This window comes from Bombina bombina, chromosome 4 (assembly GCF_027579735.1).
Source record: "Bombina bombina isolate aBomBom1 chromosome 4, aBomBom1.pri, whole genome shotgun sequence".
Lineage (NCBI taxonomy): Eukaryota > Metazoa > Chordata > Amphibia > Anura > Bombinatoridae > Bombina > Bombina bombina.
In genome coordinates, this window is record NC_069502.1 from 664441452 (window position 1) to 664461338 (window position 19887).

General features: G+C 40.6%; 1 protein-coding gene across 1 annotated transcript in view; it reads left to right on the top strand.

Moving 5' to 3' along the window:
- Positions 1 to 19887, top strand: part of TBC1D32 (TBC1 domain family member 32) — a 695824-nt gene that overhangs the window by 102819 nt on the left and 573118 nt on the right. The window contains exon 4 of the mRNA XM_053710787.1: positions 3824 to 4001. Coding sequence (XP_053566762.1) covers positions 3824 to 4001 — 178 coding nt within the window. The remainder of the gene's footprint in view (positions 1 to 3823; positions 4002 to 19887) is intronic.

The following is a 19887-nucleotide window of genomic DNA, read 5'->3' on the forward strand; positions in this document are numbered from 1 at the left end:
GGAGCAGGGTCAGTGATACTGATTGCTCTATCGTGGCCGTGAAGGATGTGGTTCGCGGACCTAGTGAGGATGTCATCTTCTCCTCCATGGAGGTTACCTTGTCACAGGGAACTGCTGGAACAAGGTCCTTTTATTCATCAAAATCTAGATTCTCTGAGGCTGACAGCGTGGAGATTGAACGCTTAGTCCTAGCCAAGAGAGGGTTTTCTGAGAGAGTTATTGATACTCTCATTCAAACTTGTAACCCGGTTACTCGTCTCATCTATCATAAGGTGTGGAGAACCTACTTATTCTGGTGTGAAGAGAGTGGTTTTCCTTGGCATAAAGTTAAGGTTGCCAGGATTCTGATGTTTCTTCAGGATTGTCTGGCCTTGTCTGTCTTACTGCACAAAAGGCTCTCAGAGCTTTTAGATGTTCAGTCCTTTGTTAAGGCTCTGGTTAGGATCAGACCTTTGTTCAGATCTTCGGCTCCCCCTTGGAGTCTGAATCTGGTTCTTAAGGTTTTGCAACGGGCTCGTGTCAGACCGCAACATCAATCAGGAGATTGTGGTCCCTTCTTTGTATCCTAATCCTTCCTCTTAAAAGGAACGTTTATTTCATAACTTGGATGTGGTTCGTGTTTTGAAGTTTTATCTTCAAGCTACTAAGGATTTTAGACAAGCTTCTTCACTATTTGTGGCATATTCTGGGAAGCGTAAGGGCCAGAAGGTCTCTTCAACTTCCTTATCATTTTGGTTGAGGAGTCTTATCCGCTTAGCCTATGAGATAGCGGGACATAGACCTCCTCAGAGAATTACGGCTCATTCTACTAGAGCAGTGGCTTCCTCTTGGGCCTTTAAGAACGAGGCCTCTATGGATCAGATTTGTAAGGCGGCCACTTGGTCCTCCTTACACACTTTTTCTAAATTTTACAAGTTTGTTGTTTTTGCTTCAGCTGAAGCAGCCTTCGGGAGAAAGGTTTTGCATGCTGTGGTGCCCTCAGATTAGGGTCCACCTCTCTTTTTGTCCCTCCTGTTTTCATTCAGTGTCCTCTATAGCTTAGGTATAAGTTTCCCAACAGTAAGGAATGAAGCAATGGACTCTCTTTGCATTAAGAAGGAAAACGTAAATTATGCTTACCAAATAATTTCATGTTCTCCGATGGGCAGCCCCCTAATTTGTAATTTTCTTCTGGCACCTTATATATCCTGATATTTATTCTACTGTTCCTTGTTCCCTCTGTAGAATGACTGGGGGATAGGGGAAGTGGGGAGGTATTTAAGCCTTTGGCTGCGGTGTCTTTGCCTCCTCCTGGTGGCCAGGTTCAGTATTTCCCAACAGTAAGGAATGAAGCCGTGGACTCTCCTTGAACTGAAGGAAATGAACTTATCTGGTAAGCATAATTTATGTTTTCAGACCTGTTTATACATCGCTAAGGGTACGGCTTGGCCAGGCAGTTCAACTAGCTGACTTACGGTGCAAAGTTTTTAAAAAAATCAGCCTAGTTTGCTTATATTACACTATAGGGAGCTTAGTTCATATTTTATATAATAAACATTATATCTAAAAAATGCAGAAGTTTGAAAAATAGAAAAGCTAAATAAAGAATTAAAATTAAGTTTTTGAGTATGATTTAAAAATGAGTTGCAGCCAAAGGGTTCTGTACTATACATGTTTTCCTCTTGGTTCAGTCATTTATATGCCTACACACACCAGACTTTTTTTATGTTTCCTCACATGTTTGCTGTTGGTTGCTTAATGAAATATTAAACTTTGGTGTTACTAATAATTTAATAATATATGATCTGTTGTAAATAAATTAAAACTAAAAGTGTAAAGGTAAAGGTCTGACTATCTATGCTGGGAAACAAATAATGCAAAGAAATGAATAATAACAATCATTTAAAAAATAATATGGATTCTAAGGGATAACCAACCATTCTGGAATCCTATTGTTACTGTGTGAGGCTGCATTCCCATAGTTTTGTCTTCCCCCCTTTAATACAGAGCACTGAAGGATGATGCATTCAAAGAAAAGATTAGTCTGAGAATAACATGTAGATTGTATTCTTTAAAGTTTAATTATCTGTTTACATATTGACAAAATAAGTCTAAAGTTTTACTGTCTATAACAATGGGAGCTGCCATGTTGTAACTTAGGTTACCTTCTCTGCTGTGGCCAATTAGGGACAGTTATAAATAGGACACTAGAGTGTGCAGCCAATGGCTGTGTGATATGTAACAGTGCTCTGCACTTCCATTTCTAACAGGAACTGAAAAGCTCACAATGTCAGAATAGAATTACAAGAAAATGTGGGGAAATAAATAAAGTATATTACATATTTTTATATATATATATATATATATATATATATATATATATATATATACAATTTATCATTGTATATTACCATCTCAAAGTGTTTAATGTTCCTTTAATGAAATATACTATATTCAGGGACCAACTTCTACGTGTTCTTTCAGAATCACAATCACATGCGTGCAGTAGCAATTATGTTGCTTGTAGGTAACCAAAAAAAACACAAAGTGTTCCAAATAAATACCATTGTGTTCACTCCCATAGAGTTACCTAGAAGTCAGCACTGATTGGCTAAAATGCATGTCTGTCAAAAGAACTAAAATAAGGGGTCAGTCTGCAGAGGCTTAGATACAAAGTAATCACAGAGGTAAAAAGTATAGTGAAAGGACATTGGAGCCAAAACTGGAATCCACATGGATGCATTTCAGTTTTGAATAGCAGCGTTTTTGTAAGATACATGTATTAGCAAAAATGCTTCTAAAAAAAAAACTATATGTGTTTTAAATGTAAATTTAAGTATGCTCCGTGCACTAGCCTTTTAAGCACAGCACTTTTTCAGAGAGCTTGCTTGTATCATCTGATAATGATTCAATTTGTTAATTGCTGACATAATGCTGGTGCACTGAGAATATACAGCTATCCTTCACATGCACATGCAGAGAAAAATGTTAACACAAAAACAGTGATGATAACTTTTACAAGAAGCATTTTTGCCAATACATGTATACTGCAAATATGCTTCTATTCAATGATGTAATTCATCTATGTGCATTTAAATTTTGACGGGAATATCCCTTTAATATAACTCTGTTGGTTATGCTTAATTAAGGAATGGGTAAAGAGATTATCATTTTAAACAATCAAAACTCTGGAGTAGACTTTCCCTTTAACCTTGTAAAGAATGTATGTGCAACATTTTAAGGAACAGGAAACCCCACAATTTTCTTTCCTGATTTGGATAGAACATACAATTTTAAACAACTTTCCAATTGACTTTTCTTATCAAATCTGCTTCATTATCTTGTTATCCTTTGCTGAAGGAACTGCATTGCACTACTGGCAGCTAGCTGAACACATATAGTTAGCCAATCACAAGACACAAACTTGTGCAGGCACCAATCAGCAGACAGCTCCCACTCTTTTAAGATATGTGCGCAATCTTTTTCAACAAGGGATACAAAGAATGAATAGAATGAAGCACATTTGAAAATAGAAGTGAATTTAAAAGTGTTTTGAAATGACATGCTCTGTCTGAATCATGCAACTTTAATTTTGATTTTACTATCCCTTTATAAAACGATGAACTAAAAATAAGTGACTGGACTTGAATTAAAATGTAATCTTTATTTACATGTCCGTTTAAGTGTGGGGAAAAAAGGAAACTTTATTTGAACTTGCTGTGTTAGATTAGTTTATGTTGTGTAGTTTGTATGTTTTTTGTTTTGTTTAGTGTTTAGTTTTTTGTTTTCTGTTTATTGTCCTTGAATATCATATATAAACAGTTGTATCTTAAAATATTTGAAGGTATTCAGAGATGATGCACTCTCTCAAGAATGTTATGATGGCTGTTGTAGAAACACTTCTCAACAAATTTGAAGAAGATCAGGCCAGAAATAGAGAAATGCAGAAGAAAAACCTTCATGAGCAACATACCAGTCGTTACACTGATAACTGCTCAGACAGTGATTCCTCTTTCAATCAGGTAAATAGGTTCTTCAATCATTTTTTAAAACTTGGCTTTAAGAATATTAAAAATAGGCTGACACCTTAAAAAATGGTATTTATTTTGAAGTTGTCCTTATTTGCAGTTTGACCCTGTGTCTCCTCCTGGGAAAGGGGACAATCCAGCTTGTACACATTTCATTCTAAATACATTTATTTCTCTTTTGCAAGATGAGGTGAGTCCAAAGGTGTCCATAACGTGGGGATATATTTCATGCTACTAACTGGAGGTCAAAAACCCTCACAAGAGCTTTAATCCCTCCCACCTCCTCTCCCCACTCAGTTTGTTCTGGGCCTTTGAGGAGAAAGGTTGAGAGAGGTGCTCTGCAAGCAAGATTTTATTATTTTCTATCTAATAATTTATTGGGAGCCCAGTCCTGACTTGAGACCCAGTACCCCTCTTCCATCTTCACTCAGGAAAGACTTCAGAATCATTTATCCAAGATTCTGAGTGAAGCAGTGGTAAGGGAATACCTCAGTTATGGCATGTCAGTACCCTCACTGGTAAATCTCTCAGCCATAACTGCCCTAAGACATTGCAAGGACCCCGTCTCTTAGCCTCTACCTGAGGGGTTGCTGGTATATTCGACAGTATCCTTTGCTCTCTACTGGATCAGCATTCTGTGAGAGAGAAAGGCTTCAGCAAGCTGGTAAGATACAGTGGAGTGGTGCTGCTATCAAGATAAGTGACACTAAACACTGTCCAGGAACTATCCCTAGTACTCTCCTTTATAGGAACTACATAATTGGGGGTTCTCAGCCTTTACACATAGTGCTTTACCTATGTGTTAAACATCAAAAATGATGGAATTCAGAGTTAAAATTCCTGCTGCTGAGGGGATGGGAAAAAAATTACCTGCAGTTTGCTTATTATTTTGCAGTCATGTCTGTACCCCCTCTTGATTTAACTGACTCATTAGAAGGGTCCCCCTAGGGATCATACTGCAGCTAAAGGACTTTCTGCAGTTCATTTTCTCTGCTTATTATGCAAAACTGTTCCAGTTTACCAATTTAACCAGTTATGTACTAATTATGTCCTACATCTCCAATTCCCAAGCCATAATCCTGGCAAATAATTAGTGCTCATGCCTGTTTTTGTGGTCCAGGGGGATTCCATTGACTTTTCTCCAGAGTTGAAATCCAGTCTTCAAAAGACTATGATAGAGATTTTAGCGGCTATATCCAAACTAACTAAGCATAAGTGAAAATCAGGAAATTTTCCTCACACTACCTGTAATATGCAGGGTCCTATCCCCCAGGTACAGTTACCTCCTACCTAATAAAGCTCTCACTCAGCTGAGTCTCTTTCTCAGGGTCAGGGTGAAGTCTCCTTTGAGAACCTTAATCCTATACTTAAGCCCAATTCCACATTTAGATTTAAAGTGGACCATATCTGCTTCTTACTTCAGGAAGTGTTGAAAACCTTTGATCTATCAGAACCAAATCCAGAGGTTTTCAAACCTGTAAATAAGTTGAATCAAGTTTTTAATGCTCCGCCTAAAGTACCTAAGGCTTTTGAAGCAGCATACTTGGTTACAGACTATATGGCCAAAGAATGGAAGAAACCAGGCAATTCCTTTTGTACCTTCAAACAGGTTCAAAAGAATGCATCCACTTTCAGAGAAGAATTTAACAGCCTGGGAACTACTTCCTAAGGTTGATGGAGCTATTTCCACCTTAGCTAGATGCACTGACATTCCTATGGAGGATAGTTCTTTTTTTTTTTTTTTATATCTTTATTTATTGAGGACCAAAATGGGTGGGCCACAACAAGAAGAAAACAGGGTACATAATATGGCAACAATTAAGAGGGGGCGGTGGGGGGGCATCGGGGGGGGGGACAAAACGTTTCCAGTTAACATGAACAATCAATAACAACAATAATAACAGAGCCCTTTGTCTGGGTAGCAGTCCGCTGCTCGATAATTCGCAACAGGCGAAAGAGCCTTAGATTTGTTGGAATCTTCTGGGGAGGAGACGCCCGGTCCGTCCTGAGTGGTTTGTAGTACGTTTTCCTTCACACAATAGCCCTAATGCATTATACCATTGTAGGGAAGATATGGGAAGGGAGAAAAGTGAGAGAAGTAAGAGAGGTAAGAGAAGGGGGGAGGAAAGGGAGAGGTGGAGAGAGAAGAGGAAGAAGAGTGGGGGGAAGTCGGCGTTGTTAGGAATCATTCAGTCTTCCCATGGGTCCGTGGCCTCTCAGTCGCTCTTTCATGATGAATGTACTATTGGCAAAAGGTGACATTATCTGTGTGTAGATGTTGGCGGGCATGGTCAACAGGTAGGGTTCCCATTTTGTATAAAAAGCCTTAATTATTTTCTCTAGATCTCCTTTGACATCCGCCTGTTCAATTAACAGTTGTGTATGCAGAAGGCTAGTAAAATGTGTTATGTGTGGTAGCTTATTAGAAACCTATTGTCGTAGTATTAGTTTCCTAGCTATCAGGATAGCGATGTTTAAGAAGTGATCCTGTGGGGTACTCTGTGTGTGTCCCCTAAAAAAGAAGGCATCTTGTATTGTTAGGGCCAGTGTCGCACCACATATCCTTTTCAACCAATGTTGTATCTTATTCCAGTATTGGGCTATTTTGGGACAAAAACAAAACAAATGCGTGATGTCTGGCCTAGGTAGAGAGCATTTAAGACATGAGTCTGTTGCGCTCGGAACCCAGTTGGCTCTAAGATGGGGGGTCTACCCATCTGCTTTTTAATTTCTCATGTTCCACCTCCGTGAGTCGTGTCTCCTGCAGGAGAGCAATGTCTGTTTGTAGGCGCCCTAGGTGTTGCAAACTGATACTGCGTTTGGCTGGGGAGGTAATGCCTCCCACATTCCAAGACACATTTTTAAGGGGGCACGCCATAGTGTTGAGGGAGGAGAGGTGAGTTTGGTAGGTGCCTTATAGTGGGTGCATAAGTTATGAATATGTACTGTCTTCGCTTGGTCGTGTAAGGGGTGGTGGGTTGTGTGATGGACCTCCCAGGAGATTGAGAGGCAAGAGTATTGTGTTTAGAAAGGTATGCCTGGTGCTTTAGAGACTTACAGTCCGAGGTGTCCGTGGGTATCAAACTGGACGGAATCCGGGTTCTCCTCCCATGACCTGAGAAAAAAGAAGTGCATATGCAAGAAGGTTACCACTTGATCTCCAATGTATGGAGAGAATAGAAAGGGGTGGGAGGAACACACAAAGGGCAGGGTCTGGGCTGAGGAGGAGGGGAAGACATACAGGGCAAAAAGAGAAAGATACTGAACAATGAACCACTAGGGGATTCAGATACACATATTTCCAGGGTCATTATGAGTGACAAAACATATGCATAAATATAAGCGTATTCAAGCAAGAGCAAATACTTAGTCCTTGAGTTAGGTATTGAGGAAAGTCTTTGGGATAGGACATCCATTCTGTAAGTTAGATGAGGCTAAAGGATGGATGTATGCAGAGTATCTTTTCACCCCTCGCCATTACGGGATTCAGCATCCAGGAACTCTTGCAGCTGTTGTGAATTCAAAAAGAGCTTGGGGCCTCCAGGTGTCATCAGCCTCAACTTGGCCGGATACAATAGTGAGGCTTGCCGTCCCATGGAGTGTAGCTTGGAGCAGAGGAGGGCGAACTCTTTTCGCTTTCTAGCCACCTCAGCGGAAAAGTCTTGGAAGATAAGGAGTTTGTGGCTTTCGTTTAGTAGGTCAGATTGAGAGCGGTATGCCTTTAGGACTGCTAATTTCTCTTGGTACCTAAGTAATTTGTAGATGACCTGTCTTGGTCTCTGGTTAGGCTTGGTCGGCAGGGATTCTGGGCCTATTCTGTGTGCCCTCTCGATGTCTAGCGGCATAGTCTCCTGGTCCATCTTCAATAGTTTAGGCAAAGTATAAGCTGTGAATTCCAGTAAGTCTTTATTTCTCTTGTTAAGTGTATCCAGTCCACGGATCATCCATTACTTGTGGGATATTCTCCTTCCGAACAGGAAGTTGCAAGAGGATCACCCACAGCAGAGCTGCTATATAGCTCCTCCCCTCACTGCCATATCCAGTCATTCTCTTGCAACTCTCAACTAAGATGGAGGTCGTAAGAGGACTGTGGTGTTTTATACTTAGTTTATTTCTTCAATCAAAAGTTTGTTATTTTTAAATGGTACCGGAGTGTACTGTTTTTCTCAGGCAGTATTTAGAACAAGAATCTGCCTGCGTTTTCTATGATCTTAGCAGAAGTAAGATCCTTTGCTGTTCTCACATATTCTGAGGAGTGAGGTAACTTCAGAGGGGGAATAGCGTGCAGGTTTTCCTGCAATAAGGTATGTTCAGTTAAAATATTTTTCTAGGGATGGAATTTGCTAGAAAATGCTGCTGATACCGAAGTAATGTAAGTAAAGCCTTAAATGCAGTGATAGCGACTGGTATCAGGCTTATTAATAGAGATACATACTCTTATAAAAGTGTAATATAAAACGTTTGCTGGCATGTTTAATCGTTTTTTACATATGTTTGGTGATAAAACTTATTGGGGCCTAGTTTTTTCCACATGGCTGGCTTGAATTTTGCCTAGAAACAGTTCCCTGAGGCTTCCCACTGTTGTAATATGAGTGGGAGGGGCCTATTTTGGCGTTTTTTTGCACAGCAAAAATTAGACACAGACATCCAGCTTCTTCCTGCATGATCCAGGACTTCTCTGGAGGGCTCAAAAGGCTTCAAAGGTCGTATTGAGGGAGGTAAAAAGCCACAGTAGAGCTGTGGCAGTTGTTGTGACTGTTTAAAAAACGTTTTTGTCATTTGTTATTCCGTTTTTGGTATTAAGGGGTTAATCATCCATTTGCAAGTGGGTGCAATGCTCTGCTAACTTATTACATACACTGTAAAAATTTTGTTAGTGTAACTGCATTTTTTCACTGTTATTTCAAAATTTGGGAAAATTTGTGTTTCTTAAAGGCGCAGTAACGTTTTTTATATTGCTTGTAAACTTGTTTTAAAGTGTTTTCCAAGCTTGCTAGTCTCATTGCTAGTCTGTTTAAACATGTCTGACACAGAGGAACCTACTTGTTCATTATGTTTGAAAGCCATGGTGGAGCCCCATAGGAGAATGTGTACTAAATGTATAGATTTCACCTTAAACAGTAAAGATCAGTCTTTATCTATAAAAGAATGATCACCAGAGGGTTCTGTCGAGGGGGAAGTTATGCCGACTAACTCTCCCCACGTGTCAGACCCTTCGCCTCCCGCTCAGGGGACGCACGCTAATATGGTGCCAATTACATCAGGGACGCCCATAGCGATTACCTTGCAGGACATGGCTGCAATCATGAATAATACCCTGTCAGAGGTATTATCTAGATTGCCTGAATTAAGAGGCAAGCGCGATAGCTCTGGGGTTAGGAGAGATACAGAGCGCGCAAATGCTGTTAGAGCCATGTCTGATACTGCGTCACAGTATGCAGAACATGAGGACGGAGAGCTTCAGTCTGTGGGTGACATCTCTGACTCGGAGAAACCTGATTCAGAGATTTCTAATTTTAAATTTAAGCTTGAGAACCTCCGTGTATTGCTTGGGGAGGTATTAGCTGCTCTGAATGACTGTAACACAGTTGCAATTCCAGAGAAATTGTGTAGGCTGGATAGATACTATGCGGTGCCGGTGTGTACTGACATTTTTCCTATACCTAAAAGGCTGACAGAAATTATTAGCAAGGAGTGGGATAGACCCGGTGTGCCCTTTTCCCCACCTCCTATATTTAGAAAAATGTTTCCAATAGACGCCACTACACGGGACTTATGGCAGACGGTCCCTAAGGTGGAGGGAGCAGTTTCTACTTTAGCAAAGCGTACCACTATCCCGGTTGAGGACAGTTGTGCTTTTTCAGATCCAATGGATAAAAAATTGGAGGGTTACCTTAAGAAAATGTTTATTCAACAAGGTTTTATTTTACAGCCCCTTGCATGCATTGCGCCTGTCACTGCTGCGGCGGCATTCTGGTTTGAGGCCCTGGAAGAGGCCATCCAGACAGCTCCATTGAATGAAATTATTGACAAGCTTAGAACGCTTAAGCTAGCTAACTCATTTGTTTCTGATGCCATTGTTCATTTGACTAAACTAACGGCTAAGAATTCCGGATTCGCCATCCAGGCGCGCAGGGCGCTATGGCTTAAATCCTGGTCAGCTGACGTGACTTCAAAGTCTAAATTACTCAATTACTAAATTACATCAACTTCCTCCGCTTCAAAACAAGAGGGAACTGTTGCTCATTCCAGACAGGCCTGGAAACCTAACCAGTCCTGGAACAAGGGCAAGCAGGCCAGGAAGCCTGCTGCTGCCCCCAAGACAGCATGAAGGAACGGCCCCCTATCCGGAAACGGATCTAGTGGGGGGCAGACTTTCTCTCTTCGCCCAGGCGTGGGCAAGAGATGTTCAGGATCCCTGGGCGTTGGAGATCATATCTTAGGGATATCTTCTGGACTTCAAAGCTTCTCCTCCACAAGGGAGATTTCATCTTTCAAGGTTATCATCAAACCAGATAAAGAAAGAGGCATTCCTAAGCTAAGTACATGACCACAGTGGACTTAAAGGATGCCTACCTTCACATACCGATTCACAAAGATCATCATCGGTTCCTAAGGTTTGCCTTTCTAGACAGGCATTACCAATTTGGCTCCGTATCTAGACGACATCCTGATACAGGCGTCAAGCTTTCAAATTGCCAAGTCTCATACAGAGATAGTTCTGGCATTTCTGAGGTCGCATGGGTGGAAAGTGAACGTGGAAAAGAGTTCTCTATCACCACTCACAAGAGTCTCCTTCCTAGGGACTCTTATAGATTCTGTAGAGATGAAAATTTACCTGACGGAGTCCAGGTTATCAAAACTTCTAAATGCTTGCCGTGTCCTTCATTCCATTCCACGCCCGTCAGTGGCTCAGTGCATGGAAGTAATCGGCTTAATGGTAGCGGCAATGGACATAGTGCCAATTGCGCGCCTGCATCTCAGACCGCTGCAATTGTGCATGCTAAGTCAGTGGAATAGGGATTACTCAGATTTGTCCCCCCTACTAAATCTGGATCAAGAGACCAGAGATTCTCTTCTCTGGTGGCTTTCTCGGGTCCATCTGTCCAAGGGTATGACCTTTCGCAGGCCAGATTGGACGATTGTAACAACAGATGCCAGCCTTCTAGGTTGGGGCGCAGTCTGGAACTCCCTGAAGGCTCAGGGATCGTGGACTCAGGAGGAGAAACTCCTCCCAATAAATATTCTGGAGTTAAGAGCAATATTCAAGGCTCTTCTAGCTTGGCCTCAGTTAGCAACACTGAGGTTCATCAGATTTCAGTCGGACAACATCACGACTGTGGCTTACATCAACCATCAAGGGGGAACCAGGAGTTCCCTAGCGATGTTAGAAGTCTCAAAGATAATTCGCTGGGCAGAGTCTCACTCTTGCCACCTGTCAGCGATCCACATCCCAGGCGTAGAGAACTGGGAGGCGGATTTTCTAAGTCGTCAGACTTTTCATCCGGGGGAGTGGGAACTCCATCCGGAGGTGTTTGCTCAACTGGTCCATCGTTGGGGCAAACCAGAACTGGATCTCATGGCGTCTCGCCAGAATGCCAAGCTTCCTTGTTACGGATCCAGGTCCAGGGACCCGGGAGCAACGCTGATAGATGCTCTAGCAGCTCCTTGATTCTTCAACCTGGCCTATGTGTTTCCACCGTTTCCTCTGCTCCCTCGACTGATTGCCAAAATCAAACAGGAGAGAGCATCGGTGATTCTGATAGCGCCTGCGTGGCCACGCAGGACCTGGTATGCAGACCTAGTGGACATGTCATCTCTTCCACCATGGACTCTGCCTCTGAGGCAGGACCTTCTAATACAAGGTCCTTTCAATCATCCAAATCTACTTTCTCTGAGATTGACTACATGGAGATTGAACGCTTGATTCTATCAAGGCGTGGCTTCTCCGAGTCAGTCATTGATACCTTAATACAGGCTTGGAAGCCTGTCACCAGGAAAATCTACCATAAGATATGGCGTAAATATCTTCATTGGTGTGAATCCAAGAGTTACTCTTGGAGTAAGGTTAGGATTCCTGGGATATTGTCCTTTCTCCAAGAGGGTTTGGACAAAGGCTTATCAGCTAATTCTTTAAAAGGACAGATCTCTGCTGTGTCTATTCTTTTGCACAAGCGTCTGGCAGAAGTTCCAGACATCCAGGCATTTTGTCAGGCTTTGGTTAGGATCAAGCCTGTGTTTAAAACTGTTGCTCCCCCGTGGAGCTTAAACTTGGTTCTTAAAGTTCTTCAGGGAGTTCCGTTTGAACCCCTTCATTCCATTGATATTAAACTTTTATCTTGGAAAGTTCTGTTTTTTATGGCTATTTCCTCGGCTCGCAGAGTCTCTGAGTTATCTGCCTTTCATTGTGATTCTCCTTATCTGATTTTTCATTCAGACAAGGTAGTTCTGCGTACCAAACCTGGGTTTTTACCTAAGGTGGTTTCTAACAGGAATATCAATCAAGAGATTGTTGTTCCATCATTGTGTCCTAATCCTTCTTCAAAGAAGGAACGTCTTTTGCATAATCTGGACGTAGTCCGTGCCTTGAAGTTTTACTTACAGGCTACTAAAGATTTTCGTCAAACATCTGCCCTGTTTGTCGTTTACTCTGGACAGAGGAGAGGTCAAAAAGCTTCGGCAACCTCTCTCTCCTTTTGGCTTCGGAGCATAATACGCTTAGCCTATGAGACTGCTGGACAGCAGCCCCCTGAAAGGATTACAGCTCATTCTACTAGAGATGTGGCTTCCACCTGGGCCTTTAAAAATGAGGCCTCTGTTGAACAGATTTGCAAGGCTGCGACTTGGTCTTCGCTTCACACCTTTTCAAAATTTTACAAATTTGACACTTTTGCTTCTTCGGAGGCTGTTTTTGGGAGAAAGGTTCTACAGGCAGTGGTTCCTTCCGTTTAAGTTCCTGCCTTGTCCCTCCCATCATCCGTGTACTTTAGCTTTGGTATTGGTATCCCACAAGTAATGGATGATCCGTGGACTGGATACACTTAACAAGAGAAAACATAATTTATGCTTACCTGATAAATTTATTTCTCTTGTAGTGTATCCAGTCCACGGCCCGCCCTGTCCTTTTAAGGCAGGTTTAAATTTTAATTAAACTACAGTCACCACTGCACCCTATGGTTTCTCCTTTCTCGTCTTGTTTCGGTCGAATGACTGGATATGGCAGTGAGGGGAGGAGCTATATAGCAGCTATGCTGTGGGTGATCCTCTTGCAACTTCCTGTTGGGAAGGAGAATATCCCACAAGTAATGGATGATCCGTGGACTGGATACACTACAAGAGAAATACATTTATCAGGTAAGCATAAATTATGTTTTTTAATTGACTTGGGAACCCCCACAATCCTCAGATTGTTGCGGCGAGATCTATTCTCAAGGTCGTCTAGCTTGTCCTGTAAGATAGAGTTATGGCGTTCTAGGCGTTGTATAGCCATAGTGGATGTTTGTTGAGAGTCCTCCACATCAGATATCCTTTGCTCTGCATGTTGTAATCTATTGGCGTATTGTCGGATCTCAGTGGTGAGGGTGTCTATTCCTGCCTGGAGTGTTTCCATCTTAGGCAGAAAAAAGGCTTTGAGATCCTGGAGTAGGTCAGGGGGTGGTTCAGAGCTAATGTCTCTCTGGGTAGGGGAGGCAGGATCCGGGTGGATTTCTGCAGCATGCTTCTTAGTCTTATCTGCTGCTTTCTGCCTACCAGACATGATGGGTATAGCCTGTGATGCTGATACCTTAAAGTATTTATTGACTTTCATAAGGGATGGTGTTCTCTGCACTCCTTCTATATGTGGTCATAGAAAGCGTTTTGTGTTAGGATGCGTAGTTGCTGTTGTAGCAATAGAGAATAGTGCAATAAACCTGTTTTGTCAGAGTTTGACAGGAGGTGTAGGTAAAGCTCTGTCTCTCTTGCTCTCCAAGCAATGTAATGTTAATTAAATGCAAGCTTTTTCCCCTATTGTTTTAGAGAAGTTAGTGACAAGGTTCCTTATGTGGAGCATAAGGGCAGCGATCTTCTCCCTGATATGATGGTGTTGATCTGTAATGTTTGCTGGTAAATGCAATGTGGAGGGTTAATATCTGTGCCACTCTGACCTTGATTACCTCTTTTCTCTGCAGCTTTAGGTAGGTCTGAGGCCTAGGCCACGTGGGTGTAGATCTCTATTGTGAGACGCAGCCAACTAGTAAGCGCTTTACCCCACAACAGTACTCCGCATGTGCGCCCTAATAAGTCTTGGTAGTGAGGGCCCCTGCTTCAATGATCCCTCTATGTGTGGATGGCCTGCCAAGGATGGTCTGCAGTTTATGGCCCTTGCGGTTTCCCTGCCCCCCTCCACACCGCCTCAGTTCTCCCAAATCTGGCCCCAACAGAGTCTCTCACCCCTCTCGGCTCCTGGGAAACGATTCCCTCTGTCGGCGTTAGGTTAAACGCTGCTTGGTCTGAACAGGCTGTGACCGCGTGAGTGTCAAGATGGCGCTGCAGCGTTTAGCGCCTATTGCGGTCTGGGGCTCCCGGCGGCCAGGAGCGGTGTCCTTAGTCCTGCACACTGAAATTGCCAGCCGGCTACAGCGTTCTCTATCCGGCAAGACTGGTGTGTGGGGCCAGGCAGTGCAAAAAGCAGCAGAGGATAGTTATTTTAGTTATTATTCTCCCAATTGGATCTTCAGCTTAGACCTGCAGGAATAATAACCAGTGTCCTTCTTGTGTGATTCTCTTTCTCAAATGGTTTCTGCTCAATCTTTTGAGGATATTACCAACAGCATTAAAATCCTGAAAATGGCTAGTGATTTAATTTGTGATGCAGTCTTTGACATCATCAAAATTGATGTAAAAAATATGTCCATTGCTGTTCTCTTAAAGTGAAAGTTAATTTTATGCCTACACATTAATGCCATACATTAATCTTCTAATCTAAACACTAATGCAGTCACTAACTTTTTTTTGGCAAATGCTTTTTATTTTTTATATAATCATATGTTTTATTACATACCCGCAAATTTCCTGCTTTTTCTGTTTCACACGTAAGAGCGGTCCCACCCCCTCTTACGTGTTCATCTGCGCACATTCCAGTGAATCCTCCTTTATTGCACATGCCTAAAAATACGATCTCTGATGTGATAAATATTAAAACAATGAATCACTCGATTCATTGTTTTGTTATGTAGCAGTGATCGTATTAGCTGTTCCTGTACCATCAATTATTCCTTGAAGAGCGCACTTATCGTCAACTCAATCGTGAATGAAGGGAACGTGCTTCTATAGAGGCAGAGAATTCCATGAGACACGCATGCGTATTTTCAATTGTGGGCGTATAGCGAGCCTGTTGGGATGCCAGTAGGGGACCAATGAAAAGAATTATCATGATATTCGTCATTTCAAAATAAAAATGTTTTTTATATCCAGGCGGAATGACAGGGTAATCACATAGCGGTTTAAAAGGTACATTTATAAGTTTACTAGTAATGATGACACAAATTGATGAATTCAACTCAAACTAATTTTAAATGTTCTTTGAGATGCAGCATAGGGGTGCATGATAGTTAACTTTTCCTTTAATGAGAGCTTTATGGATTAAATCTTAGTCAGCTGACATGGTTTCTAAAAATAGGTTATTATCAGTCCCTTTTGAAGGGAAGATGCTTTTTGGATCAGAATGTGACTTTTTTACCTCAGGACAAGAAATCTAAGGGGAAGTACAAACAAACAAATAGTTTGTGTTCCTTTCACTCCCCTACAGATCAAAAGTCCTCCTCCAACTAGGAGTCTGAATCCTGTCCCCCTCCAATTATGAGTCTGAATCCTCCAAACCTTCCTGGAAGTCAGGATCTTCTTGCTCTTAAAAAAAAAAAAAAAAACTTCAGGATCCTTGGGTTCTCAATATCACATCCCAGGGTTATCGCATAGGCTTTTACACCAGACCTCCCTTGGAACGGTTTAATCTGTCTCACATTTCAAAGGGTCATGTAAAGGTGGCTGCCTTTCTTCAATGTGTTCAAGACTTAGACGATCCAACCTGTTCCAATCTCTTAACAGGGTCAGGGTTTCTACTCAAACCTCTTCATTGTCTCAATGAAGGAAGGCACTGATTGTCCTATCCTGGACTTAAAAACTCTGAACAAATTTGTTTGGGTACACTGTTTCAAAATGGAAATTATCCGTACAATCTTGCCTCTAATTCAGGAGGGTCAATTTATGACAACTATAGATTTTTTAAAAAAAAAAATGCATATCTGCATTATTTAATTCACAAGGATCATTTCCAGTTTCTAAGGTTTGCTTTTCTCAACAAGCATTACCAATTTGTGTCCCTCCACTTCGGTCTGGTCACCGCCCCTCACATCTTCATGAAGGTATTAGAAGCTCTCTTAGCAATGATCAGAGCTCAGTGAATCTCTGTTGATCCTTATTTGGACGATATTTTGTTCTAAGCTCTGTTGCTTTTTCTGGCTACTGTTTAAACCCACAGAATTGTATCTTTCCTTCAGGAACATGAATGGGAAATCAATGTCCTCAAAAGTTTATCACCAGCCACAAGGGTGGTTCTTCTGGGTGTGATAATAGACTCTGTTCAAATGTGTATATTTCTAACAGAACTTTTCAGAACCAAACTTCAGACTGCCTGTCTTTCCCTACAGATGTCTCATTCTCCATCTGTAGCACAATGTATGGAAGTAGTGGGTCTTATGGTATCAGCGTCAGACGTAATACCTTTTGCTCACGTTCATCTTCGTCCTCTCCAATTGTCCGTGCTTCAATAGTGGTTAAAGGATCTGGAACAGCAGATAGAGCTCAGTTCTTCAGTCAAACGATCTCTCTAATGGTGTAGGGAAAATCCCTATTTGACCCTTGGTGCTTCTTTTCTTTGGCCTATCTGGACTGTAGTCACTACGGACGCAAGTCGGATGGGTTAGGGTGCTCTTTGGGAGTCTCAAAGGTCGCAGGTAGTATGGTCCCCTCTGGAAGTGAGATTTCCTATCAACATTCTAGAACTTTGTGCGATTCTACTGGCCCTTGGATCTTAGCCCCTTCTCAGAAAGGAAAATTCATTTGATTCCAGTCAGACAACGTCACTACTGGGGCGTACATCAATCTTCAGGGAAGAACTCGAAGTCTCTTAGCTATGCGAGAGGTATCTCACATTCTGTCTTGGGCAGAGGAAAACCACTGCAACATATTGGCCATTCACATTCTGGAAGTCAACAATTGGAAAGCAGATCACCTAAATTGTCAGTTTGTCCATCTAGGGGAATGGCCTCTTCATCAGGACGTGTTTTATCAATTTGTCCTTAGGTGTGGTCTTCCAGATATTTCATGGTGTCCAAATTGAACCGGAAAGTTCCAGTTTATCATGCCAGGTCAAAATATCCAAGAGCTCACATGATAGAATTTCTGAATTTTTTGCCCTGTTTTCTGATCTCCCCTTCTTCAAGATGAAAGTGGTCCACCAGACTAAATATAATTATATAATATATAATTTTCTACCGAAGATAGTGTCTTCTGAAAATATTAATCATGAAGTTGTTGTTCCTTCACCGTGCTCAAATCCTTCTAACCCTAAGAAATGCCTTTTTCATAATTTTGATGTAGTCAAAGCCTTAACATTCTATCTTCAGGCTACTAAAGAGTTTAGACAGACTTCTAGCTTGTTTTTCACACTGTGTAGCTAAATGTTACTTAAGAATAACACTATTTGCAAAGTATGCAAAATATTGGGAATTTATTACATAAATAAACATAAACGAATATATAGTGCGAATAAAATGTTGTGGCCACAACTTGAGAAAAGATTAAAAATAAAGATAAAAAATAAGGTAAAATAATAAATGCAGATGAAAATCTCAGAGAATGCAGAAAGTACTCTATGTATATATGAATCAAATAAATGATCAAACCACTATAGCAAATAAATCAATAATCTCTGTGTGATACAAAGAGTGCAGAGGAAAATATATGCAATCGTGAATCAGTATTAGTTCAAGTTCAACAGAGTTGTAAATCAGTAGTTGGTCAACAGAGACGTAAAAGTATTTGTAATGATGTTGTGTCTCTACCAAGAGCCCTTTTGGTCGTAAGTAAGTAATGTGTTGAAATTCCTTGTGTAATAGTATTACACTGTCGCCTTACCAGACTTCTGAGAGGTTTTCGCTACTGGTTTAGGGAAGGTGAGCATTACGCCTGGATGTTTGGCGTGTGTTAGCCGGTGTAGCCGTTGTATCTACTCACGTGTCCCACAGTGAACTCTCAGGTAACCTGTGACATCAGGTGTAAGGATGTTTTGAAAAGTAGAAAGCGCTAAAAGTTATTCAGCTGCCAATCTATCTGACTGATAGATATTTGTTATCCGGAATGGTTTGGAGTAACTACTACTCTTTTCGGCTCTCCTCTGAGCCTTTATCAAGATGACTCCATTTTGATTGTATTACTTATTTATACTCTTGTCAATTCATTACAGAATTTTCTATAAGTGCTGTTGTTAAAGAGATATTACACAAATAATTGTGGAAAGAGTTGCTGATGTACCCAATTGAAATGGTGTACATTTAAGTAACATTTTAATACATATTGTTCCATAGCTTCTTACAACCCACATCATAGTCGGATATTACAGTAAAAAGCATATATTTATGGATATATACCTTAGAAAAAACATAGGAGTGAGAATAAATTCCAGTATATGTCTAAAAAATTATCTCTAAAACCAGTGTGAAACACTTAAACATTCTACAAAATTAAAACTAAATTTATTACAAATACATATAAAAATATATATAAGAAATCTATTCTGTACAAACTGGTGAGGTATTAGAGTATGCTCTAGGATTCTACAAGCTCCTGACATATTAAATTTGGTCATATTAGGATATGATATATGTGTTTGATAGACCTCCTTAAATAAATGGATTGAGGTCCAGTTCGGCATTTAAACCATTGGGGGTAAGGGAGTTAAAATTAACAATTAGTTCAGCTTCTGTGTGTAGGAGAACCTTGGTTATATATCCTCCTCCCTGGGGGTACACTTTTTTTAGACCCCAATATAGGAGACCTTCTGTTCTTTGATTATGATAATCTTTGAAGTGTTTCGATAATAAGTGATTCTCGTAACCCCATTCTATGTTAAGTAGGTGTTGCCTAATCCTTTCACGTAGGGGTTGTCTAGTTTGTCCTAAATACTGTTTTCGACATGGACATTGTATTAAATAGACTGTTTTTGTTTGTACACCTAATATCTTTTATTCTATATTTAAAATAAGTTTGGCTCGAGTTAATAAGTTTGCACTTATTACTACATTTACAGGCTTTACATGAGTGGCATGGGTAAAAACCTTCTAATTTGTTTCCTTCTAGATCCAAAAAAAAGAATCCTAGAGCATACTCTAATACCTCACCAGTTTCTACAGAATAAAACCACGTGGTTAATAGACCACGTAGATAAAAAATATATATATATTTTTTTTATTTATATATATATTTTATGTATATATATATTTTTTAGATATTTCTTATATACAGTATATTTTTATATGTATTTGTAATAATTTAGTTTTAATTTTGTAGAATGTTTGTGTTTCGCACTGTTTTTAGGGATCATTTTTTAGACATATACTGTAATTTTTTCTCACTCCTATGTTTTTTTCTAAAGTATATATACATAAATAGATGCTTTTTACTGTAATATCCGACTATGATGTGGGTTGTAAGAATCTATGGAACAATATGTATTAAAATGTTACTCAAATGTACACAATTTCAATCGGGTACATCAGCAACTCTTTCCCACAATTAATTGTGTAATATCACTTTAACAACAGCACTTATGGGAAATTCTGTA